Raw genomic sequence first — 25,487 nt, 5'->3', positions numbered from 1 at the left:
ATTTGCTTACGCGAGACGTATGCGTCTTAGTCCGTGTAAGGCACACGTGTGTACAAAGTCATTCATTATTTATGTACATCCTGCAAAAAAACAGGCGGCTATGTCCTCAGGGGACAGTGAAGATAGGAGAACAATGAACGGCACAGGTGTGGGTCTCCCTTTGTTTATAGAACAAAGACGCGCTGCTGATGCTGCTGCTGCTGCTGGCCGGTGCGGCTCTGTGGAGAGTGAGGGTCGTCAGGGGGTGCGTGCGTGTGCGTGTGTGCGTGTGTGTGCGTGTGTGCGCGTGTGTGTGCGTAGGTGTGCGTGTGTGCGTGTGTGCGCGTGTGTGTGCGTGTGTGCGTGTGCGCGCGTGTGCGTGTATGTGCGCGCGTGTGTGCGTGGGATGGGGCAGAGCAAGGAGTTGTGTTACAATGGGGGTGGCTGGGCAAGCAGAAAGGGGAGGGTACATTGCTGAAGGCAGATGAGTGCGTGTGAGAGGGAGGAAAGGTGATGGAGCGAGGAGTGCGTGAACGATGATTGGGAGCGGGTCTGTGTGAGTGTGCGTGTGGGGAGCGGTATCGCAGTGGTTAGCGCGCTGCGCTACGAACCCGGCGACCCGAGTTCGATTCACCCTCACGACCAACACCGGTGACGATTATCTGAACCGGTCCTGGGCCTCCCCGAGGGTCTACTCAGCCTCAAATGAGTACCCTGGTGCTGTGTGTAAACATCGCCACTAGGAAGACAAAGGCGGCCGGGCGTGGTGCTGGCCACCCACCCCATCGTGTGCCGTGCCGACCTTCATAGGTGATCGCTAACAGCACTTGCCACCAGAAAGTCTCTGTGTAAACTTAACATTTCTATTTTATCTCCCGAATTGCAAGTGTTTGGCGTTCTCTCTGTCGATGTGAAGTGAGCTGTTTGATCGACGTGCGCGTGCGCGAGTGAGTGAGGAGTGAGCGGAGAGTGGTGGCCTCGCTCTGGTGACTGCGCCACGCAAAACCCGAGTTTGAGTCCCACTACCCGGCCACTGCCGACATCGGTGGCGAGTGACAATTAAAACTCTTCCCGAGACTTCCCCTAGGTCGACTCAGCCTCTCAGGTGAATACGCCGCGGTGTATAAACATCAGCGCTGGGAAGACAAATGCGCTTTGTCCCAAAAGTCTGCCAACAAGGTTATTATGTGAGAATATGGTTTACCCCTTTTTTCTGGCAACAAAACAGGTGTTGAGATGTTACAACACCAAACTGAAACCTTTTTACAAGGAATCATGTCTGCATTAACCACAATACTTGTGGTCAGAATGCAAACTAAAAACATACTCTGATAATATATGCATTGTCTTTTAAACTGATTGGTCCACACCAGAGACAGCTTTCTTTTGAGCCTCGTCTCAAAACGGTGTTAGACCAGAGGACGCCAAAAGGCGTTGTATTTTATTGGCGTTCGTTGAGTTTTTGGTCGACTGCAGGAGGAGTTTGTGTGTGTACGTGCTGTGTGGAAGCCGTGGGAAGAGGCTGGCTAAGAGAGACATTAAAGTCACGAGAAGTGGCGTGGAGAGAGCCTCGGGGAGTGTGCGTGCAAGGCGTGGTGCTGGCCACCCACCCCCTCGTGTACCGTGCCGACCTTCATGGGTGCTACTCGCTAAAAGCACTTGCCCCAACAGTCTGTTAGAGGCTACACGAAGGGGATCTTTGTCTTTGTGAGGGTTGGGGAGCGGCAGCGCGGTAGGGTTAGCGCGCTGCGCTGCGAACCCGGCGATCCGAGTTCAATTCCCACTCCGCGGCTAACGCAAGTGGCGCCACCCCTAGGTCGGCTCAGCCTCAAATGAGTACCTGGTGCGGTGTGTAAACACCGCCACTGGGGAGACAAAGGCGTCCGTGCGTGGTTGCTGGCCACCCACCCACGCGTGAGCCGTGCCGGCTTAGATAGGTGCTCGCTAACAGCACTTGCCCCAACAGTCTGTTAAGGCTACACGGGGGATTTTCTGTTGTTGTTGGTGTCTTTGTGAGGGGGGTGACAGAGTCCTGTGTGTGAGTGAGCGAGTGAGCAGGGAACCTGATCTTCACGTCTCCCACCCTTCCTCCTCCCACCTCTCTGCCTTCAGCTGCGTGGAGACACAAATGCTCCTCCCTGCCCTGTGCGATCCGCACATCAAAGGCGGACCCACCTCATTGTGCCACGCACCTTTTACCGTGGATATTACAACGTTTCGACCGTGGGAAACATATATTTAGCTCATCTAACGTCGGAAAAGTAAGGACTGCGCCGTGCTGTAATGTGTAACGATCTGTTGTGTGCATTGGACGAATGTGGACTGGCTTCACAGTGGGTCGTCACCGTTACCATCGCTGGTATCATCATTATCATTATTATTCGCGTCGTATATTGTAGCTGGAAAATATACGAACTAACGTTCCGGTAAGTTATTCCTTCTGAGCACCGGAGAGAAAGGCAGAGGCATGCTACTCTACTGCAGTTTCAATTGACAATTGCGCACAGATACAGTATTTTACTGCAGTTTCAATTGACAATTGCGCACAGATACAGTATTTTACTAAAGTGATGCACTGACACAGCGATGACATTAGAGAAGCCTTGGCACAACGTTCGGAGTCGTTCGTTATGCAACGTACATTTTATTGGATGTGGTGTAAATACGGTCAGTGGAATAGGTTAAACAGTGGCCGTGGCTACCGCAGTTGCGAATAAAAACAAAAAGTTTTCATCACATTAAATTTGGATGTAAAGAGAGAGACAGAGGAGAGAGCGGGCGTTCGAAAGGACGCCTCGTAGGGATACGGAACAACGCAATCTGTTCGCGTGTGAAGGCACTATTAGATGGGTTGCGTGCGTGTATGTATGTTGAACTTCTTTCGCGCCGTACATAGCCAACCGTGCTCATGGGAGCTGCCCGTGTCGTGAGGCTGGCAACGGCTTTAGGAGGCTTTCCATCGAGCAGTGGATTGATCGTGGCGAATGACGGCGATGATACCCGTTTGTGAGATACACTGGCACCCACCTGAGGAATGTGGAATTTCCGCCAATTGTCTCGGGGCTGCCAAATGAGGTGAGCACCAACCCACGCTAATTTGAGCCGAGAGGCTTCTTGAATTTCAGAGAGTAAATATGGACCGCGCCAAACGAATGGGATTTAGATCTTTAAAATTCTCTCTCTTTCTCCACGTTTCGAGAAACGTTCGAGCGTCAACAGGGTCTCGTGTGAGATGGAGAAAACATTTGTCTGAACACAAGACAACGTGCTGTATGCACGTTTGCCGTGTCGGCGCATTTATCGTCACGCACATTTGTGTGTTGCACGCGTGTGGCGCCTTACCGGCGCAATTCTTCCACTCATAGCGTCATCGTCACATTAATGCTCAACATACAAATAGACATTTCTGAACGATGAGAATACAAATATCAGAAAAAAGTGTTTGGATACTTATAGTTTGAGATGATACAATGAATTTGACGGATATTCACTGGAACATCTTATCTTGGAATCAACACCTGTTTTGTTGTTTGAGATTATCCTACCTGGGATAGCAACAACAACAAAAAAACCCACTCTCCTACTTTCTTTTCAATGTATTCCTCTATTGATATTTTATGAAAACAAAGTGCCTGGAATGTGGCCATGCTTTAATCACCATAGTTTAATTTTCATCCATATTAAAGGTTTTTTTGCATTAGATCGCGTAAATATAAATGTGCCGTTAGCCCACCACCACCCGACACAGCCAATTAGTAAGCGCTTACACGTGACCAAAACGTGCTAATTTGCTATTGCTTCAGCGCATCGGTGTGACGGCGAGTAAACCCACATTTAAAATTTGAGTACGACGTTTCGCTGGTGATTACAACCAGCTTCATCAGGTGATTTGCCAAATCTAACCCACGAACCTTGTATAGTATGAATAATATTGGTCGCACAGAGCCGTCGTGTTTCCTGGCCCATCTGTGTACATTGCAGTTGAAATGGTTCATTCATGTGTTGTCTAACATAAGCTGTGTCATCAGCAAAGTCGAAGTCAAACAATTGCTTCCCCTCCTTTCCCGGAGTCATTCAATACGTGATGTAATCGATCCACGTGTTTCTCGTTTCGCGACATAGTCTAGTACTGTAGCAAACAAGAGGGTGGAGGGGGTGGCGACGTACATCCTCTGATGTATTCCAGTTATGATGTTGAACCAAATATCATTTACCCTTTCCTCCGTCGTCATAGCACACAGTATTTACACCAACTATACTCGGGGTCGGAAACCAAACATAACAAGAAGAGCCATTGTTTTCGAATTCGGTTAAAAAATACCGAATATTTCAAAATCCGGAATGCATGTGACTACGAGACGGTGGTTATTTAATTTGTAACCTCACCAAGCGCGTTGATGAGCCGCATGCAGCTTCGGAGCCGCAGGGTGCCGACCCCTGCCTATGGTAAACTCGACTCCCAGGGTAAACTTGACTCCCAGGGTAAACTGGACTCACGTGGTAAACTGAACTCCCACGGTAAACTAGACTCACGTGGTGGACTCGACTCCCAGGGTAAACTGGACTCCCATGGTGAACTAGACTCTCATGGTGAACTGGACTCCCGTGGTGAACTGGACTCCCACGGTGAACTGGACTCACGTAGTAAACTGGACTACCATGGTGAACTGGACTCCCACGGTAAAATGGACTCAGGTGTTAAACTGGACTCCCATGGTGAACTGGACTTCCGTGGTAAATTGGACTCACATTGTAAACTGGATTCCTAGAGTGAACTGAACTCCCATGGTAAACTGGAATCCCACGGTAAACTGGACTTCCATGGTAAACTGGACTCCCACGGTGGACTGGACTCCCAATGTAAACTGGACATCCACGGTGATATATGCTGTGTCGGGTGGTCAGGGGTGGGCGACCAAAATAACAAGAAGAGCATTTTTTTTCGACTTTCAAGAGCCGCAACTGCAGTCCTGAAGCAGCCACCGCCCGCGTGCTCCCGAGCCGCAGGTAGCCGAGCCCCGCAACGATACCCGCTCCGCGTGAGGTTGACCGTCTTTACAGATTTGTCACGCGCGTCGAGGGCTTTCCCAACATTCACCCTGTCAGCGTGCAGCATCATCGTCGAAGGCTTCTTGAGGCGGACAAGCTTGTTCGTGACGATCTGCGGGTGGAATTTAGTACGTCGTGTCCACATGTTAAATGCGGTGACGTACCCTTACAAGCAACGCGTAAGCACACATACACACAGACACACCTACAAATCGTGTCACAAAAAATATCACCTCTTTGAAGCCCGTGTAATTAGCGAGCACCTGTGAAGGTCGCCACGGCACGCGATGTGTCCGGCACCGCGCCCGGTCGCCTTTGTCTCCCGCCTGGCGATGTTTAGGCGTCGCATCAGATACTCATTTGAGGCTGAGTCGACTTAGGGGAGGCCCGGGACCCGGTTCGGATAATCATAACAGGTGATGGTCGTGAGTGGGAATCGAACTCGGGTCGCCGCGTTCGTAGCGTAGCCCGTTAACCGCTTACACAGTATACACAGACAAAGTTACCCCCGATAGCTTTCACAGACTTTTTGGTCAAGTGCTGTTAGCGAGCACCTATGAAGGCCGGAACGATACACGAGGGGGGTGGGTGGCCAGCGCCACGCCCGACCGCCTTTGTCTCCCCACACTCAGACATATCCGCCTGCTGTAGTCGTGCCGGTATCACCACTGCTCCTACCTCCCATTCGCTCTCCTCGTGCCCTCCCCCTCCTCTCGTGTCCCATCACCGCCTGCCCCACTCGCTTGTTCCTACTGACTCCCCCGCTGCTCCGACAGCAGCTGGGGAGGGGGAGGTTCTTAAATTGGTGGCACCGTCGGCGAAATGTGACCCGCGAAGCCTTAAACACGACCAACAAGCTACTGCCAATATCTACGGGGACCTATTTGTCAGCATCAAAGATGATGAAAAAGCCATTGCCTGTAGTCGGTCGCCTATGGGTCATCCCAAAGGGGTGGGTGGGTGCGTGGGTGGGGGCCAAAGGTGTCACTCACCGCCGCCCCTCCCGCCTCTCACTACGACGCCTGCACCGCCCCAACAAAATATTTGAGCCACCAGGCCCACCGCTGCTTCTTCGGGCGTCACGGTGTCGAAATGTTAACTACCCCCGCCGAGGATGCAGGAGGTCGTGGGTTCGAACCCGACCCTGACGCCTGCTGTATATTTGTAGTTTGCGTGTCTCTCTCTCTCCCCGTGGTCGCGTGGACTTTTCTCCCTTCCACATTTTAGAATCAACACGCGTTTAGGGTATTTGGCAGCTCCAAATTTCCACGCGACGAGCCCACTTCGTCGAGCTATCATTTGCGATGGCCAGGTCGCTTCTGAACAAAAAAAGCTGCATAGCTCAGTGGGTCTTCCTTACCCCAAACAATCCCATTCAGGCGTGGCCCACGCCGCTGCAGCGAGCTGCCTGGGGCTACAGGCACGCCTACCGCACCCATAGGCACGTCACCCGGTAAATAAACGCTCTCTAAGTAGAATATGTAACGATCACAGTACGTGAAATGGATTGTTGTGATTCGAATCAAAACTTTTTTATGATTCATAATAGAGGGAGGGGTTTTTTTTGGAGGGGTGAGATGGAGGGTTGTTAGATCGCGTAGATATACATGTGTCGTTAAACCCGCCACCACCCGACACAGCCAATTAGTGTAGGTTTGTCACGTAGACAAAACGTGCCACTCGGTTACTAGTTCAGCACACACCGGTTGTGTGTTGGAGATTAAATCCGCTACATTTGCAATTCGAGTACGACGTTTTGACGGTATAATTAAAACCAACCTAATCAGGCGACAGCCAGAATTGTAGAGAAATCCTCCCGTTTCGGTTTTAAATAGTCCCTATGTGCTTTTGTGTATATATATATTGTGGCCTCTAGTGGCTGGAGGGTTCATGACATGCAGCATATACTCACATCGAAATACCAATGAGTCTGACGCACGCGATTCGATGTTATCCCTGCGTGTTGACCTCTTCCCCACGTTTCCCCCACGCCCTGACCTCATCGTCCAACGACCGTCCACTCTCCGCAGTCGACCGGTGCGGTGTGGACCCCCCCCCCCACCCACTGCCGCTCTGGAGTGTCTCGACACGAGAGGTTGGATTTAGACGTGGCGGCCGCACTGACATCGACGTCGCTCCCGCCGTGTGTTTGCGCTCCGTCTCCGCTGTCGCGACGTAGAGGCGTGTGCAGGTGACAGCAGCCGCGGATCGACGCGGGTAATTGGGAAACGCGAGAACATGGATGACGTCACCAATCACCACGTCGAGGTCAGTGTCGCCACGTGCCGGGGTTTCTTTGTTTATCCCCTTTTTTGTGTCTGTTTTGTTTCAGTCGGATGAACAATGCTCTCAAACACGTTTCTTGTGCTTGACTTAAAGCTTTCGTGGCTGCAGGAATTCATATTCTTGGGTCTTTCGTTAAAGCCACGTAGACTTTACCGAAAGAACCAAGAAGGTGAATCCCTGCAGTCACGAAAGCTTTAAATCGAAAAAAAATCCACGTAGATAGGTTAAAATAAAAGATAATTATTTTAACATATATTTTTTATTTTTTTTATATTTTCTTCGAACCTATCTACGTGACTTTACCGAAAGACCCAATAATACGTTTTTGTGCGTTTTTGTTATTGTTGATATAAGTTGGTATCAAATCGTTGTAATCTCGTGGAAGGTTATGAATAGTTAAAGAGAGGTCTAACGCAACACAACCAATACGATCCTCTAAATGATTCAGGCTCACATCAATCTCACGCGGCCACGTCATGCGGCAGTTCTGTAAATACGACATCCAAATCACCCCTCTTAAAAACCCCCTCGCTCGCAGCCGCACACACTCGCCGGTGAGCGGCCACGAGGCGATGACGTCACCTGTCGAGAGCGTGTCACGTGACGTCGCCTGTGGAGACAGCGAGAGAAGCGGCCGCTTTGTGACGACACACGGCGGGAGGGGGGGGGGTAGAGAGAGGAGGCCGCTTTGTGACGACACACGGCGGGAGGGGGGGGGGTAGAGAGAGGAGGCCGCTTTGTGACGACACACGGCAGGGGGGCGGTCCCTGGCACGCGTGCGCGTCTCCACTCGCTCCTGTACGAATGACCAACTAACAACAATGGCTTTGTGACTTATGCCTTCTTGTTGCGCTGTCTGTTTCGACAATATCTGTACGTTTTTATTTCACGGCGGAGGAAGTTAGGGGGGGCGGAGGGAGCGGGGGGTTTGGGCGAAATTTAAGAAACGTTCCTATCCTTTCGACTGCCACGTCGGGAGATCGAACCGGCAAGAAGCAGCAGCAGCAGCAGCGTCCCCAGATTCAAGATGCGCTCGGATGCTAATTTGTTCGCCCTCATTCTTCCCGACTGCTCGGGACCGCCCGGCGTGTCGGCCCCCCCCCCCCCCCCGCGGGATGGGTTGGTTTGGTTGTGGGGGGGGTGGTGGTGCAGCACCTCGCCATGTTCTCCGTGGACCAGCGAGCGGTGCAGCGGGCGGTGCCCGTGGGAGTGCGCAAGCTGCACGTGCTGCAGCACAAGGGCAAGGTGTGGAGCCAGGAGATGATGCTGCAGGTCAATGGCCACTCCGTCTGCCTCATCAGCAAAGACACGCAGGTGAACCAATCTACCCTCCCCTCCCGCCCCCCCCCCCAGCTTCTCTCCTTACGTTTTTGTTTTCCCCGCTGACGATCGCGGCCGGTTCTATCGCACCTCGGAAGCCGAGCAAGGATTTGGGCCTGCACGGCGTTTCGGATGGGTGACCACTGTGAATAAACTAAAAACTAAACAACTTTTTTTTTTCCAGGTGAAGGCCACTGAGCTATTAGCTTCTTTGTCAGAAGCGACCTGGCCACTAATGATAACCCAATGAAGTGGCTTATCATGTCCACATTTCTATCAGGCCCAGCACTCGAGATAATCTACACGCATGTTTATAAATGTGGAGGGAAAAACCCGGATGACCCGGAGAAAAAAGAATCCATTCATTCCTAGCACCGGGACCCATGCCAACCGCGCTACACCACCGAGTTACCGACACGACACACAGCGCTGCACGGAGAGATAAGACAAGATTCAAGTGTGTACATGACGACAAACCCCATCACAAGATAAACGTTTGTGAAAGCAGGCTTCCAGAGACCTGCGGCAGCAGTGAGCCTTCAAGACTGTACGCTACTGATGAGTCCTAATGTGGACAAAGCGGCCTACGGTTTTGTCTTTGAGTCACTGCTGCCTATTGGCATGGCCACATTTTCGCAGCTCTCTGAGTTGGTGGTTCCAAATAACAAAACGGATCACACATTCAGTTCTTTTGAGACGGTGGTCTGGACAAGGCCGAGAGGCATTAGCACGCCTCAGTGCTGCCAGCACTTTGTGCGCTGCTCAATCGATAGGACGCGAACCGAAAGCTGCAGAGGGGCCACGGGCGGGCGTTTCGTGGCAACGTGGCAGGCCGTGAATTGCGATCCACGCCCAACTCTTGCAGGACGTGCTGGAGAACTTCCCGCTGGCATCGGTGCAGCGCGTGGAGGCCGTGCCGTTTGAGCTGGAGGTCGGGTCGTCGCGGGAGGATGGCCTCCTTGCCATCCTGTGCCAGGACGACACGCAGAGCCGGCCCGACATTCACCTCTTCAGCTGTCGCGAAATTCCGGTGAGCCTGCTTCGGGTTGCGCGCGTCGAGTGGAGCGCGCGGTCAGCGTGCGGTTCTTCCGGCCCCGTATCGAGGGGAAAACGATGCTCGCGATGAGCGGGGAAAAAATTAATAACTAAAAAACTCATCGCATTCGTCAATAACGCTGCCTTCTAAAGAAAAAAGTGACGCTGCGGGCAACGGTTCTTCTTCACGCCACGTGTGAAGGAGGTGCTTTGCGAGCAGCACTTGCCCCGACAGTCTGTTGAGGCTGTACGGGGGATCTTTGTTCGTTGTGCATCGTCGAGAATAGCCAATGGATGGGACTGTGGGGAGCGCAGTCGGTGCATTGGCCACTCATCTCAATCATGTCAGTCAATCACCAGGGTCTATGACCTACTCCCAGCGTGCGTTCGGCACTCCACGTGGCCTCACAGTGCACTTAGCCTGGCACAACAGCTGCGGTGACTTGACTGCCACTTGGTGACGAATTGCGGCTGTTTGTTGGTGTTTGTTGTTTGTTGTTGTGTGCGTTGTGCATCCCGTTAGGTGAACCTCGTCTGCCAGGACATAACGAGCGCGCTTGTGGACGCTCAGGCGGGGAAGGGCCGCACGAAGGAGCGTCCTGCAGTCGTGGAGTAATAAGACACAAAACTCAAACGCGGCACTGACACACCCGGGCACACTGCGCGCGCGTTACAACTCTTGCGGGTGTTTCGCGACGCGGCAGGATGAACGGGAAGTTGCTCGTAAAGGTTGCCGTGGCGAGCGCTGGCTCCTTTCAAGACGTCTCGCCACGGCCATCGTGAAAGAGCAGCTCTTGAGAATATTCCACCGCGCAGACAACAACGCACAACGCGACACCACCGCAGCAGCAACCGCACCGGCAGTGAACGACAACAACTCGCGATTGCCAACGGGGCAGCAGTCGTCGCACAACAGCGGACACGAACTCAACGCGACACCACTGGCACAACAAACACACGCAACACTATACACACTCTCAACACAGCAGCAACAACAACGACAACAACAATAACAGGATATACAATAACACTCCGATGCACGTCTCCCCCTTTTACGTCGTTTCCCAAATACGTCGTCACGTGATTAGCACCGCCACCCGATTTGCGTCGCTGGAGAGCTTCGTTCGCCTTGTCTCGTATCCGTCGCCTCTCAGCCTTCCCAATCAAATACCACCCCTCCCATTAGCACGGTTGGCTACGTGGCGGTGCGAAAGAAGTTCAACGTTGCCCTGTCAATCGCTTCCATTCACGTCGTTTCGATATTCGTCGTCGCACCTTGCTAGGAACGCATCCCCGACGTTAACCGGGGTATTGCCGTGGCAGCGCAGTGCCGACTCAACGTCCAACAAACAACGCCGCCGACAACTCCACTAACACCGCACGCTGCGCCAATGCAACAGCGTCCACCAGCAGTGCGCTAACCACCCCAATCACCAGCGAAACGTCGCAGTACTCGAACTGTGAATGTTGTCGGGTTTGCTCTCCAACACGTGGGTGTGCTGAAGCAGTCCACTCGTTGGCACGTTCTGTTTACGCGACAAAAGTTACGAATTGGCCGTGTCGGGTGGTGGTGGGTTAACGATATATTTATATTTACGTGATCTAACCCCCCCCCCCCCAAAAAAAAAAGAAACTGTTTATTACGAATAATATTGGTCGCGAAAACCTACGTGTTAAACTACATTTATTAGAATTATGTAAACAATTACGTATGGAGTGTTTTTGATTCCACGAATGTATACTTAGGTGTCATGTGATTTAGTGGACGCTATACACAGGGCAGACTAATGACTCAAAAGAGCCAAGGTAGAGGAGATATCAAATAGGTTTCAGTGCAATCCAGGACGATGTCACATTTTCTCAGTCACTGTCAGAACGGTGGGAGAACTCTCCTGCGCCGAACCTGTGTGGCTGCTCTGACCTTTGTTTTTGTTGAGTGTTGTTTGTTTTAGCTGAGAGCTTATCGAGAGATGCCTTCGTGCGTGTGACCCAGTGACAGGCAGCATCGCACACGCGAGCTGCAAGTAGACAGGCAGATGTTCTGGAGAGGCTCTTTCTGAAGTGGACTCACTGGGTATCAGTCAAGTGTGCATGTCTTTGAGCTCAGCTTTGCTCATCGGGTTGCCAGGCATAGTTGGGAATGGTCTGAATCTGCCTTTGTTGGCATCAGGATTATTAGCTCCGTCACGCTGCCTCTCTGTGTCACGCGTCAATGAACGGACTTTGTTTTTTATTAATCCGGTCCTGGATGGGGTCTTCCCCGTGCCTGGGCCGGTCATGGGGGTGATTTGACCATATTTCACCACGCTGGTCAGTGTGGGTTGGTGAAGGTGGTGAGCATGGATGTGAGGGCAAAGAAGTACAGTACAACAATGGAATTTTCTACACTGCCCTCTACTGTTCACTATGTAGACACAGCCTTTAACACCTATGATGCATTGTGGGCGCCCATCCAAGCAAGCACTGTCCAGTCTCAGTCCTGCTTAGCTTCCGAAATCTGATGAGGCAAATTCCTGGTGATCTGGTCGTCAGCTCATGCTTCCACAGGCTGTAGCAGTGGCAGCAAAGTGTGGTAGCGTGTCTCTCAGTCTCCCTCTGTCTTGTCTGGCAGGAGTTTTGTGTCTATTGCGTCGTACGATGTCTTTTACAGCTCTTGGCCTTCCCATGCCGCGTTGGCCATGTGGATTGGGTTGGTGTGGCTTGGTGTGCTGTGGGTTGGTCAGGAATCAGAATTGTGGTTTCCAGGTGTACTTCTAGGACAATGCTAACCAGTGTTCCACCGCTCCGCCCTTTGTGCCCACGTTTGTCCCTTATGCTCTGCCTGTCAGAAATGCCAGTTCATTAGTCGGTCTGTCAACGTGTTTGTCTGTGCCACATATCCATTACAGGGTCGCACTCCATTGCAAACATAGCGCTCGCCACAATCACCTTGCGGATCTCGTTTAAGGGGCATAAACCACCACGCCAACTCTGGTCATCCTCGCAGCAGCAGCAGCGACGTTTGGTTAGCCATCGAATAAAGACGGTCACCGCACTTCTGCGGCCGTCTGGAACGCTCTTCCTTCCGATATTAAGAACTTTTAAATAATCTCGATTGACAAACTCATTTCTTTAGAACTGCTCTTTGTGTTCAGTTTGTTGTCCGTCACCCCCCTCCCCGCACCTCCAATTTGCACGGATCAGCTATGCGCACGGGTGGGGAACCTTTTTTCTGCCAAGGGCCATTCGGATATTTCTAACATCATTCATTCGCGGGCCATACAAAATCATCAACTTTTAAATTAGCCTGTTATATTTGGTCAAACATTTAATGAACTCACCCCTAATGCGATGGCTGGAACTGCTTCTCTTTGCTGAGGCGTGTGTGATGTTAGCCGGTATTGATGATGTCGCTACTCGCAACTGCTTTTCCAGGTTTGCTCCTAGATTTATTGAATTTCGAGTCCCGCCTGCGGTTGCCTTGGCAGGGCCACACCAAAATTTTGATTCCGCGGGCCTCACACGGCCCGCGGGTCGCACGTCCCCCACCCCCTAGGCTACGCGCACGGGTGCGAAAGGCGTCCAACGTACGTACGTACGCTCACCCTCCGCAGAAAAATCCGAAAGTTGGAACAACAGCGAGAGGACCGGAGTGCCGCCAAGCAGCGACCCGCCGATGTGCCCCCCGGCACCTACACGTACACACCTTTCCCGGCCGCCGCCGCAGCGCCCATCCCGCGGCCGGAGTCGGTGACCCAGCAGCAGCAGCCGCCCGAGGCCGCGGCGCTCCCCAAGGGCGTGCGGAGCAAGGAGGGCGTTGAGCGGGCGAAGCCGGCGGCCGCCGTGGACCGCGCGACCCCCAGGCTCGCCGGGGAGGAGCAAGGAGGCCACGGTGCTAAAGGTAAAGGTGCAGTCCTGAAAGTGCACTGCTGGTGGAAGGGCGGCGGAGGGGGGTAAGCCCTCCAGTAGAGAGGGCGCGACTCCTCTTCCATGCTGTCCACGTGCCCACGGCGCTACCCATTGACCTCGCCGTGCCCTTTTGCAGAGGCGGTAGCGGCCGTTTGCGACGTTAGAAAGTGGATGACAGCTGATGGCTCATGCGCTTGCAATGATCATGTCAGAGGATTGAGCCAGCGCTGTGACTAACTCTGGAGATGAAACCAGAATCTCTTGGGGTTGGCAAATGTTCACCCGCCCCGACTGTACAACTGTGAAAAGGAGCTTTATTGCTCATCGGATTCCTCCAGTATAAATACAGATTTTGATGATAGTTTTAGCTCAATCATCAATTGCAGCATGTAACAGATGAAATATACATTTCATTTTTTCTCACTTATTCAGTCTATTCCAATTGTAAACGAATTATTTGTGTGATAGTGCATTGGCAGCGGTGCCCAAGCGGAAACCGACAACAATTAAATCGATTTGGCACATTCGTCAATGACACTCTGTGGTGGCATTAAAAGGAAAAGTATTGCAAGAGGCAACTTATCAGGCAACGGGGCCCTTCTCGTGTCCTCCGTGGGCCACCGCCTCGATCAGCGGTCGGCAACCCGCGGCTCCGGAGCCGCGTGCGGCTCTTTAAGGGACCGCTTTGCGACGTCGTTAACGAAGGGGCCATCACCGTCTCGAATTCACCACGCGGTGCATTGCGGCTCTTGAAATATTGAGTTTATTGTTGTTGTTAACCAGATTCGAAAGAAAAAAATGGCCCTTGTTATTTTTGTTTATCCGAACCCCTGGCCTAAGTCGTCACATAAAAGACATACTTCTTTGAAGGGAGTGCTGTTGATGAGCGTGTTGATGTTTTTGTAATCACAATTTTGCAGCTTCTATACGTAAATAAACGTAGACAACTGTTTTGTCGGTTCACCCGTTGTGCAAATCTTTAATCATACCATGCGCATAACTAAATACCCGGACTGTTTGGTTTGTTTCATGGGCAGAAGCCGGAGTCCAGAGGAGGGCTGATGACAAGGAGGAGCTCGCGGAGCACCCAGATATGCAAGCCTTCAAGGTGGTGCAGAACACGGTGAGAATCTCGCAGCCTCCCTACCCCACCGCACCGCTACACGAGACTCTGCACCAGAGGTCGCAAACGGGTTTTGATTCCTTACCCGTACCCGTACCCGGCCGCACCAGGGTCGCAAACGGGTACCCGTACCCGGCCGTACCCGTACCCTACCCGTACCCGGCCGGGTACGGGTAGGGTACGGGTACCTGATTGCGACCTCTGGGATGAAGCCATGTTGCAGGCGTGGGTGGGTTGATTCTAGGAACTTGAATTGTGAGAAGAGACAAGACGTTGGGAAACAGTTACTCACCTGTGACTCACGGACTACCCGTAACCCGTACCCGGCCGCACCAGGGTAGCAAACGGGTACCCGTACCCGTACCCGGCCGGGTACGGGTAGCCGGGTATCGCGTAGGGTACGGGTATCGGGTACCCGGTTGCGACCTCTGCTCTGCACCCCACGCCAACACACGGCACGGCTACCCCCAACGTACGGCAGACTGGCAAACAAGACACGGCTACGCCGGCAACACAGCACGTGTCCACTGAGGCATGGCAGACCCCCACCATGTCCCATCCAACTCGCCCGGGCCAACACACAGCACGTGCCCACTGAGGCATGGCAGACACTCACCAAGGCTCGGCACAATTCCCAGAGATGAGGCGCACGTCCATTCAGCCTGATCACAGCCTCGCAGAGACCAACCCGTGCCATTCGTGAAGGACGGCACTCGCTAACCGAGACATGGAACACCTCGACCGTGAAATGGCCTTCTTCCCCAAAGACGCACAATACCTTTCCAATTCGGATCCACAATTACCTCGCCAATTTCGTCAAGGAGCATAAACCAAACTCCGCTCATCCTCACAGCAGCGGCTTTTGGCTGGCCATCGAACAAAGACGGGCAGCGCATCGTGCACTTTCGGATGCGCTTATATGCCCGTCTGTAACGCTCTTCCTTCCAATATTAGGAAGCCACAAATCTCTTCAAGGAGCATAAACCATCACACAAACTCCGGTCATCCTTACAGCAGCGGTTTTGTGCTCGGCCATCGAACAAAGACGGTCACCGCATCGCGTACTTTCGGATGCGCTTCTGCGGCCGTCTGGAACGCTCTTCCTTCTAATATTAGGAAGCCACCGGAAGCAATTCACTTTTAGATCTACTACGTACGGTGCGAAATAAATTCAACAGACATACTTACTAATAATTGGCACCAAAGTTGAACCTCGTGCTGTGTCTCCCACTCGCGGCCCAACGCCCACTCGGGCACCATCAGCAAACCCTGACGCGGTCCCTGGAGGACGTGGACTTGTTCGTGGCTAAGTTGGACCGCGTGGCGTCCGCGTGCCGCGAGCTGCACAAGCGCAAGGGCAAAGGACACAGCGCCAGGGTCGGCTCCGGAGGTGAGGGCGCGCACACATACACACGCACGCACACACACGCACACACACACAAACACGCACACACGCGCACACACACGCGCACACATACGCACACGCAGAGATCCCCCGTATAGCCTTAACAGACTGTAGGGGCAAGTGCTGTTAGCGAGCACCTATGAAGGCCAGCACGGCACACGAGGGGGTGGGTGGCCAACACCACGCCCGGCCGCCTTTGTCTCCTCAGTGGCGATGTTTATCACATCGCACCAAGTACTCATTTGAGGCTGAGTCGACCTAGGGGAGGCCCGGGACCGGTTCTGATAATCGTCACTGGTGTTGGCCGTGAGCGGGAATCGAACTCGGATCGCCAGGTTCATCGCGCAGCGCGCTAACCGCTACACCACCGCTCCCCACGCACACACGCATACACTCACACACGCGTGCACACGCACACACACACGCGCACACGCACGTGCGTTCAGCAGGCAGCAGCAGCAGTCAGTCGCCTCCTCATCAACTCCTCTGACGCCACTACGAGGGTTTCCGCTACCACGGACTTCGCTCGTCGATTTCTCCACTCGTGTTGAGGACTCGTTCTGGCAGACGCCCACCGCGTGGTCTCATCCACACGGTGTTCAACCGCCGCACTGCACGCCACAGCAACACGCTCACTCGATGTTCTTTCATGCACATGGTTACCCACTCACCCACCCACCCACTCATTCATCCACCAACTCGCTCACCACACCGCAAGTCAAAACACTCCTCTTTCTCCTTATTTATTAATCACGCTGTCCAGCTTTGGAATTCCCTCGAATGAAGAAACGTATTAACGCTGATCTACTTTACCCTCAACAGTGTTGGGGCCTAGAGCCTTTGGGCCTGCACCCAGGCCTCTTGCCTATATTTTTCACGCGGTTGAATGCGTCTGCGTGCCCGTGCTTGCACGCTCTCATACGCACGTGCGGCGTGGCCACGCTCACCCGTGCACGTGTGTGTGTGTGCCCTCTCCGTCCGTGCGCGTTGCGCGTGCGTGCGTGCCGACGTGGGCCGCGCCGCTGTCCACCAGTCGGGGTGCTGACCCTGCGTGCAAAGCCGCCCACCGAGGAGGAGTTCATCGAGTGCCTGCAGAAGATTAAGTTTTCATTCAACCTGTTGGTGAGGAGGGGAAGGGGCATGCCTGCGTCTGGATGGGTCAGCGAAGTGTGGTGTGTGGGTGGGGGCGAGGGGTCAGAGGTTGGGGGCGGGGGGTGGGGGCGGAGTCGTTTTGGGCAGTGTGGGCTGGGGATGGAGAAAGCTATTTTAATTTAGTGGCTGATTATTGGATTATCTGGGATGCATTTTCGGATACCCTATATATAAGCACCGATGTCACGGAAATTAAAATCTTTATTTATACCAGAGGAATCCGATAATCTATAAGGCTCTTTTTCTCAGATGACCAGCATACCTATGACTATAGCACGGAATGTTTTATGATCCAGAATAGAAATCAATGGTGTCACCTGCACAAATGATATTCAATAGGAGATCTCAGCCTTACGCTTTGTGCTTTCAGGCTCGGCTGAAGGATCACCTCCATGACCCCAGTGCCGATGAACACGTCCAATCCCTCTTCCAGACGCTCACCAGGGTACGTGCGTGTGTGTGTGGGGGGGGGCTTCTCCTTCTAGGTCGACTCAGCCTCAAATAAGTACCGGCTACAATGTGTAAGCATGTCCACTGGGGAAACAAAGGCGACCAGGCGTGGTGCCGGCCACCCACGCCCCATCGTGTGCCGTGCCGGCCTTCATAGGTGCTACTCGCTAACAGCACTTGCCCCGGCAGTGTGTGAAAGGCTATTCGGGGGCCTTTCGTCTTCGTCTTGTGTAATCCCAGGTCGTGCAGGAGAGCGGGGGCCCCGAGCTGGCCGAGACGGTGGTGAGCCCCCTGCTCACTCGCGACGCGCTGCTCCTCCTCGCTCCGTGCACCGGCGGGGACGGCATCCACCTGTGGAGCAGCCTGGGGGAGGCGTGGAACACACCAAGGTCGGGGCACAAACCCATCCCCTCCCCTCCGTGTGCACAACGCGGGCAGTCCCCGACTTACGAACGCCCGACTCGCGAATATACGCGCTAACGAACGACCTTCCTTAAGAAATTTAGTGGTTTTTTTTTTACAAATCCGACTTGCGTACGTGAACTCGCGCTTGCGAACCGAATGGCGGAACTATTTTCAGAGTTACATGAACATGTACAGTAATTATTTTTTATTCATGAGCTGAACAGTGCTTCCCTTTTTTGTCGAACACGTTTTGTAACACGGACCGTATGTGCATTTAAATACGGTGCATTGCTGTGCTCCGACTTACGAACCATTCGACTTACGAACGGATCTCAGGAAGGGAACCTGTTCGTAGTTTGGGGACTGCCCATAAATGCCCTGCATCCCTGCCTCTTCTGCACCTCATAACCTATCCTGCCCGCTGCTCTCTGTCTTGTACGAGTAAGACGTTACGTACGTAACCTTCATTGCCATACCCTCTGTGTGCTGCTTGAATTGTACGCTCGCTGTGCCATCTTGAAACATTGTTAAGATCGCTGCCACCACTGTCAGAATCATCAGCACTCTGGCCATCACTACCAAAGACAAGGTCCCCTGTACAGCCTCAACATAATGTTGGGCAAGTGCTCTACACGAGCAGCTCTGAAGGCCAGCACAGCACACGAGGGCGTGGGTGGCCAGCACTACGCCCTCGTCGCCTTCGTCTACAAAGTGCCGAAGTTTTGCACATCGCACCAGTGACTTATTTGAGGCTGAGTCGACCTAGGTGAGGGCCAGGACTGGTTCAGATAATCATCACTGATGTTCAAATAATCGTCACAGTGTGCAGGGGAGCGGTAGTGTAGCGGTTAGCGCGCTGCACTACGAACCCGGCAACCCGGGTTCGATTCCGGCTCACGGCGAACACCAGTGACGATTATCTGAACCGGTCCTGAGCCTCTCCTAAGGTTGACTCAGCCTCAAATGAGTACCTTTTTGCGGTGTGTAAACATCGCCACTGGGGAGACAAAGGCGGTCGGGCGTGGTGTTGGCCACCGAGCCCCCCCCCCCTCGTGTGCCGTGCCGGCCTTCATAGGTGCTACTCGCTAACAGCACTTGCCCCAACAGTCCGCCAAGGCTATACGGGGGGAGTAGAATCTCATTTGCCTTCGTCGTCGTTGTGTGCAGGTCCGCGTGGAATAAGCCGGCGCCCGTGCCCCACTACGTGCCCGTGTTCCGAAGCGGCTGGCACCCCCCCGCGCAGAAGAAGGTTTCGTTTGTGGACGTCGAGCCGTCTCAGCCCAGCCCCAGCGAGTGGCCACCGGGACAAACGAGGTGCGGGGAAGGCGTTTGGGGGGGGGGGGATGAACAAAACCGCGCCGACCTCGTCAAAGGAGCATAACGCGTCATCACGCGAACTGCGGTCATCCTCGCAGCAGCGGCTTTCGGCGAGCAAAGGCGGTGACCGCGTCGCGGGCCTTTAAACGCGCCTCTGCGGCCATCTGGAACGCTCTTCCTTCTGATATTAGGAGCTGCCGAAGCTGTACACTTTTAAATGTAGATTGAAAAATAATTTCTTTAGAACTGCTTTTTGTGCTTAGTTTGTTGTCCTTCCCCCCCCCTGCGCGCACCTCCGATTAGCGCGGTTGGCTACGTACGGTGCGAAAGAAGTTCATACAGACACATACACGAGGTGATATCAATCTCCATGAGTCCAGGCTCAAGCGAAAGTATCAAATTAGGAAAGAATTGACCCAATATATTTAGTTTTTTTTTAATCTCAGAAATCTTTGGTTCTGAAAGAAAGTTGTAGTGGCACATGGCCATTTATCAACAATCACCATTCTCCATATGCACGCATGATACACACGGGCTTCCCAGGAAACTTTCAACGTTGGCATGCGGTTAGAACCTGTGGACCAACGTTGGGCCACCGTTGGCCCAACGTTCCTTGTTTACCGGGTTGTACGCCCTCATGTTCACGTGGTTGATCAGCATCATTTAACTATAGCGCATTCGCCGCTCGTTTCAGGGGTTCACGGTTCGAATCCGGTGGCTGCCCTGATTAATACTGCGGGTGTAATAACCGTGAATGGCGCTGTGTAAAATTAAAGCATTATTATCATGAATATTTGGTACAGACACACAAAATATGACGATTTCGGAGAGACGGGTGGCAGTAATGCAGCAGAAATCAAAATTGCGCCTCGCAGTTACACACGCACTGGTTGGCTACGTGGGGCGCAATTTGCACGGTTGTCTACGTACGGTGCGCAAGAAGTTCAACACACATGCATACATGAGGCGGAAATCGATTGTTCGTGCAGGGGGATGGCGCGCTGCCTCTACGACTACGTGGCGAGGAGCAGCAGCGAGATCTCCGTGCTTGCTGGCGACGTCCTCCAGGTCTGGGCTCACCGCCTCACTGTCGACAGCGGCGGCTTATTGGCCAACGGTGGAGGGTGGCAGTGGGCAGCGATGTCCCACTGCCTCACTTTCATAATGGCATACTGGTTAACGACGTCTCACTGCCTCACTTTTAACGTGGCTCACTGGCTAACGACGTCTCACTGCCTCACTTTCACAGTGGCTTACTGGCTAATGATGTCTCACTGCCTCACTTTCACAGTGGCTCACTGGCTAATGATGTCCCACTGCCTCACTTTCACAGTGGCTCACTGGCTAACGACGTCTCACTGCCTCACCTTCACAGTGGCTCACTGGCTAACGACGTCTCACTGCCTCACTTTCACAGTGGCTCACTGGCTAACGACGTCTCACTGCCTCACCTTCACAGTGGCTCACTGGCTAACGACGTCTCACTGCCTCACTTTCACAGTGGCTCACTGGCTAACGACGTCTCACTGCCTCACTTTCACAGTGGCTCACTGGCTAACGACGTCTCACTGCCTCACTTTCACAGTGGCTCACTGGCTAACGACGTCTCACTGCCTCACTTTCACAGTGGCTCACTGGCTAATGACGACTCACTGCCTCACTTTCACAGTGGCTCACTGGCTAATGATGTCTCACTGCCTCACTTTCACAGTGGCTCACTGGCTAACGACGTCTCACTGCCTCACTTTCACAGTGGCTCACTGGCTAATGACGACTCACTGCCTCACTTTCACAGTGGCTCACTGGCTAATGACGTCTCACTGCCTCACTGTCACAGTGGCTCACTGGCTAACGACGTCTCACTGCCTCACTTTCACAGTGGCTCACTGGCTAATGATGTCCCACTGCCTCACTTTCACAGTGGCTCACTGGCTAACGACGTCTCACTGCCTCACTTTCACAGTGGCTCACTGGCTAATGACGACTCACTGCCTCACTTTCACAGTGGCTCACTGGCTAATGACGACTCACTGCCTCACTTTCACAGTGGCTCACTGGCTAACGACGTTTCACTGCCTCACCTTCACATCGGCTCACTGGCTTTTAGATTGCCTGTCTTTTTTCACCGGTTAACTTTCTCACTCTCACGACAACTCACTCTCGCCACGTCAGAGCCACCGAGCCAGCGGCACTGATATCCCCGGATTGTGTTCAGGCTCCTGCCCATTCATGATTAATCGAGAATGAAGTCTGGAAGGTTTTAGTGGCCTCAGCTCGGCCACGAGTAATTGCAAACCCTAACTTGCGTAAGACACACTTTGGCGTGCCATTAATTCGATGAGTAACTCCGTGTGATTTGGCCATGGCAATGCAACCCTAATGTCTGCAACAATTTCGAACGCCAATCCTAACCTCGCAGTCACGTTTCAACAGCCACTTGCAAAACGGTGAATGGAAGTCGCGTGAAACAAACGCACGTTGTTGCTGTTTTGCACGGTTGGCCACATACGGTACGAGAGAAGTTCAACATGCATTCGTACTCTCTCTCTCTCGCGTCCTCATCAGGTGCTGGACTCGACTCGGTCGTGGTGGAAGGTTGCCAGTAAGGGGGCCCAGCAGACGGGATACGTTCCCCACAACATCCTGGAGCCTCTCAACTACATCTTGTACCCCACGCCCACACCGGTACCGTAACCGGGTGAAGGACGCCGAGATGGCGAGATGTTAACGACCTCGCCTGGTATACAGGAGGTCGTGGGTTTGATCCCGACCCTGACGAGGCCTGCTGTATATTTGGAGTTTGCGTGTTCTCCCCGTGGTTGCGTGGATTTTTCTCCGGGTCCTCGGGTTTTTGCCTCCTCATTTACAAACACGCGTTTCGAGTATGTGGCTGCCATAAATGTCCATGTGATAAGTCCCTCCGTTGAGCTATCATTTGTGGCCAGGTCGCTTCTGAAAAAGAGCTATAAAGCTCAGTGGGCCTTACCTGGTAAAATACAAAATAGTTTAGTTTAGTAGCCGTTATAGTCCAGTCAGAGTCCAGTCCGAGTGTCTATCCGCACTATAGAGCAATGGTGCTCATGTCTAATGTAAACCTTGATGTAATGGTGGTAATTCCATATTACCATGGCCGCAGCCAATCCATAGAATGTTTTGCTCCAACAAGCTTAACTACTGCTCCCTCAGTCGCCCAACCACTGACCAGCAGAGGTAAAACAAACGCATCGCTTTCATCGGTAACATTGATTCTTTAATTGTCACCATTTGGAAATCCAAAGCTCACGATTGGCTTCATAAGGTCACAGTTTTTTGATGAGGCTCAGAATAAAAAAAAAACAGTGTCTCGTTTTCTTGGTTCTTTCGGTAAAGTCACGTAGAATGGAAATAATAAAATAATAAAAATAAAACATAATAAAATAATTCTCACGACGTTTCGGCCACAACGCAAGCAGCCGTCCTCAGGTGAAGAACAGGTCTGTCGAGACTCTGTCGAGACGACAGGTCTGTCGAGACTCTGTCGAGACGACAGAGTCTCGACAGATCTGTTCTTCACCTGAGGACGGCTGCTTGCGTTGTGGCCGAAACGTCGTGAGAATCATTTTATTATGTTTTATTATTATTATTTTATTATTTCCATTCTACGTGACTTTACCGAAAGAACCAAGAAGATGAATCCCTGCAGTCACGAAAGCTTTAAATCAAAGTATCTCGTTTGACAAGCAGTCGCGGCTGGGAACTGTTCTAACCCTTGAGGTTCAGCGTTCGCGCCAACTCCAAGGCCCGTAGGCAAGCACTTTTCAATGCACGTGCAACCTCCTCTCACTATCTTTCCATGTTTTTTTCTTTTCTCACCAGGCAATGGACAGCGGCAAGGGGGCCCTCTTGCCACCCCCATTGTCTCCGTCGCCCATCGTGGGGAGCCCTAAGGGGGCCCCAGTGGACAACTACCCCAACACCTTGAAGCAGCAAGAGGGCAACAAACATAAGCCGCCTATACCTGCGGCGTGGAAAGGCAAGGCTTGACGTATATCACGTCGTCTGTCCACTGCCTGGTGCCGGTGTGCTGTAAACATCGCCGCTGGGTTACACAAAGGTGGCCGGGCGTGGTGCTGGCCGCCCACCTCCCTCGTGTGCCGTGGCGGCCTTCGTAGGTGCTGCTACTCGCTAACAGCAATTGCCCCCAATGGTCTGTTAAGGCTATGCGGGAATCTTTGTCTTTGTGTGACCGGCCCTTAGATCGAATCAGCCTCAAGTCAGTACCTGGGGCGATGTGTAAAAATCGCCACTGGGGTCGGGCGTGGTGCTGGCCATCCACCCCCTGGTGTGCCGTGCCGGCCTTCGTAGGTGCTGCTACTCGCGAACAGCGCTTGCCAGAGTCTGTTGAGGCGACAACAGCCTTTGTGTCTGTCCGTGACGCACTCAGACCGCACGGTGCAACTGGACCAGATGCAGCAGGAGTTGGCGCTGAAGCTGAAACTCAGGAAGGCGGTGAAGAAAACGGCTGGCGTGAGTCCCACAACCATCCTCCCTCCCTCCCGCTTATTGCACGGTTGGCTACGTACGGTGCGAAGAAGATGTTCAGCAATACACACATGCTACCAGTGCCGGATTAAGCTAGTGCGCGGCCTGTAGCATCTGTTATAAAGGGGCCTTAAATAATAAAAAAACACATAAATAGTCAAACGCAGACATTATTTACTTGCATAGTAAAGTAATTGTATTTTTTCATTTGCTATACAGCCAGATGATACGACACATCGTTAACCTTAAACACCCAGTCGTTCATAAAAGTTGCAGGCAGTATAGTACCATAGTAATAGAGCAAGTGCAGAATCACTGAACCGGAATTGATAGCCTGAAAGCATTTAGCGCGGGGCCCTTGAAAGTGCGGGGCCCTTGAAAGTGCGGGGCCCGTAGCATATGCAGCTACTTTTGCTACACGGATAATCCGGCACTGCTTGCTACACCGTACGAAAAACGACATAAACTCTGTCATGGCTTGCGCACCTCGCACATTGGCATGTAGCTCCTGGCCATATGGTCATGAACAATAACAACAACCGATCATCATCAGTTTCTCCAGGTTTTCTCAATCACATCTGTAGCCGTGCGTGTCCAAAACACTTTTGTTCCCATCTATCTACACAGATGTTACAACTCTAGATATATTTTGGCAATATCTTGTAGTACACTTCCAAAGGTACTTCTTGCTTCCCACAGGGATAAGCAAAAAGTCTTCTCCAGCACCATCGTTTAAAAGCGTTGATCTCTCTCCCTTTCTGCTGCGCTGATCGCCCAGGCTGCACACGCGCGCATCGCGGTGGGAAGATCCCAATCGTCTTAACTGCGGCGTAGCTTTTCACGGTTTGCGCTGCGCAGCCCTCCGACGAGTTATCCAGTTGTGCCGCCCGTTGTTCTGCGCGGTGTCCGACGTTCCGACGACGTCTCGACACCGCGCTGACCAAACGCGCGGTCCAGCGTAAACGCACATCCGAGAGCCGACGCTGTTACTCGCCTGAACTGCGTGAACGCCACCAAACGATGCTTCCGTCTTTCCCAAAGGCTGTCCGTCGCAGCTCTATCTTCCCGTTCACCTCCCTCACCCCCCCCCGTAACCTGCCCCCCCCCCCCCCTGATCGACGTGTTTGCTGCGCAGAACTCGGACGATGAGGGCGTCATCGACGGGGAGAGTGATGACCCCGGAGACCTGGAGAACTGAGCAGAAGGGAGCGCTCGGGGCGGTTTTCGAACGGCGGCGGCCATGAGTGGCGCAGAAGGCCAACGGGGATGGGGGTGACGGATCGAGGCCGGTGGGTTGGGGCAGGGGGGGGGGTGCTGCCCGAGTCTCTGCCATCTCGCGCTAACGTTGGGGATTCGATCGTCAGTGGCAAGCGGTCACGTGGGTATTTTCGATTGCGCCCTCGAATTTCCCCCATTCTCCCTCTCCCCCAATCATCGGCTGGGATCTGAACTTGACACTTGTCAATTTGTGGACCAATACGTAAATGGTGTCATCACGCACGCGGCACGTGCAGACGCAAACATGTACACACGTAATAAAAAATATACTAATACTTT

At 52.9% G+C, this 25,487-nt stretch overlaps 1 protein-coding gene across 1 annotated transcript; it reads left to right on the top strand.

Moving 5' to 3' along the window:
- The first annotated feature begins 2,078 nt into the window (after positions 1–2,078).
- LOC144719197 (epidermal growth factor receptor kinase substrate 8-like) lies at positions 2,079–25,487 on the top strand. Its single transcript, XM_078595091.1, has 17 exons — positions 2,079–2,240; positions 7,208–7,296; positions 8,467–8,628; positions 9,500–9,664; positions 10,193–10,281; positions 13,263–13,549; positions 14,595–14,680; positions 15,944–16,070; positions 17,119–17,207; positions 17,608–17,682; positions 17,928–18,076; positions 19,260–19,406; positions 20,399–20,477; positions 21,975–22,094; positions 23,265–23,421; positions 23,833–23,915; positions 25,066–25,487. The coding sequence occupies exons 2-17, from the start codon at positions 7,267–7,269 to the stop codon at positions 25,126–25,128; spliced, it is 1,908 nt and encodes a 635-aa protein (XP_078451217.1). The 5' UTR covers positions 2,079–2,240; positions 7,208–7,266; the 3' UTR covers positions 25,129–25,487.

Source organism: Lampetra planeri, chromosome 5, assembly GCF_965212315.1.
Source record: "Lampetra planeri chromosome 5, kcLamPlan1.2.h2, whole genome shotgun sequence".
Classification (NCBI taxonomy): Eukaryota; Metazoa; Chordata; class Hyperoartia; order Petromyzontiformes; family Petromyzontidae; genus Lampetra; species Lampetra planeri.
The sequence above is the reverse complement of the archived record's forward strand: the minus strand, read 5'-3'. Positions and strand labels throughout refer to the sequence as shown.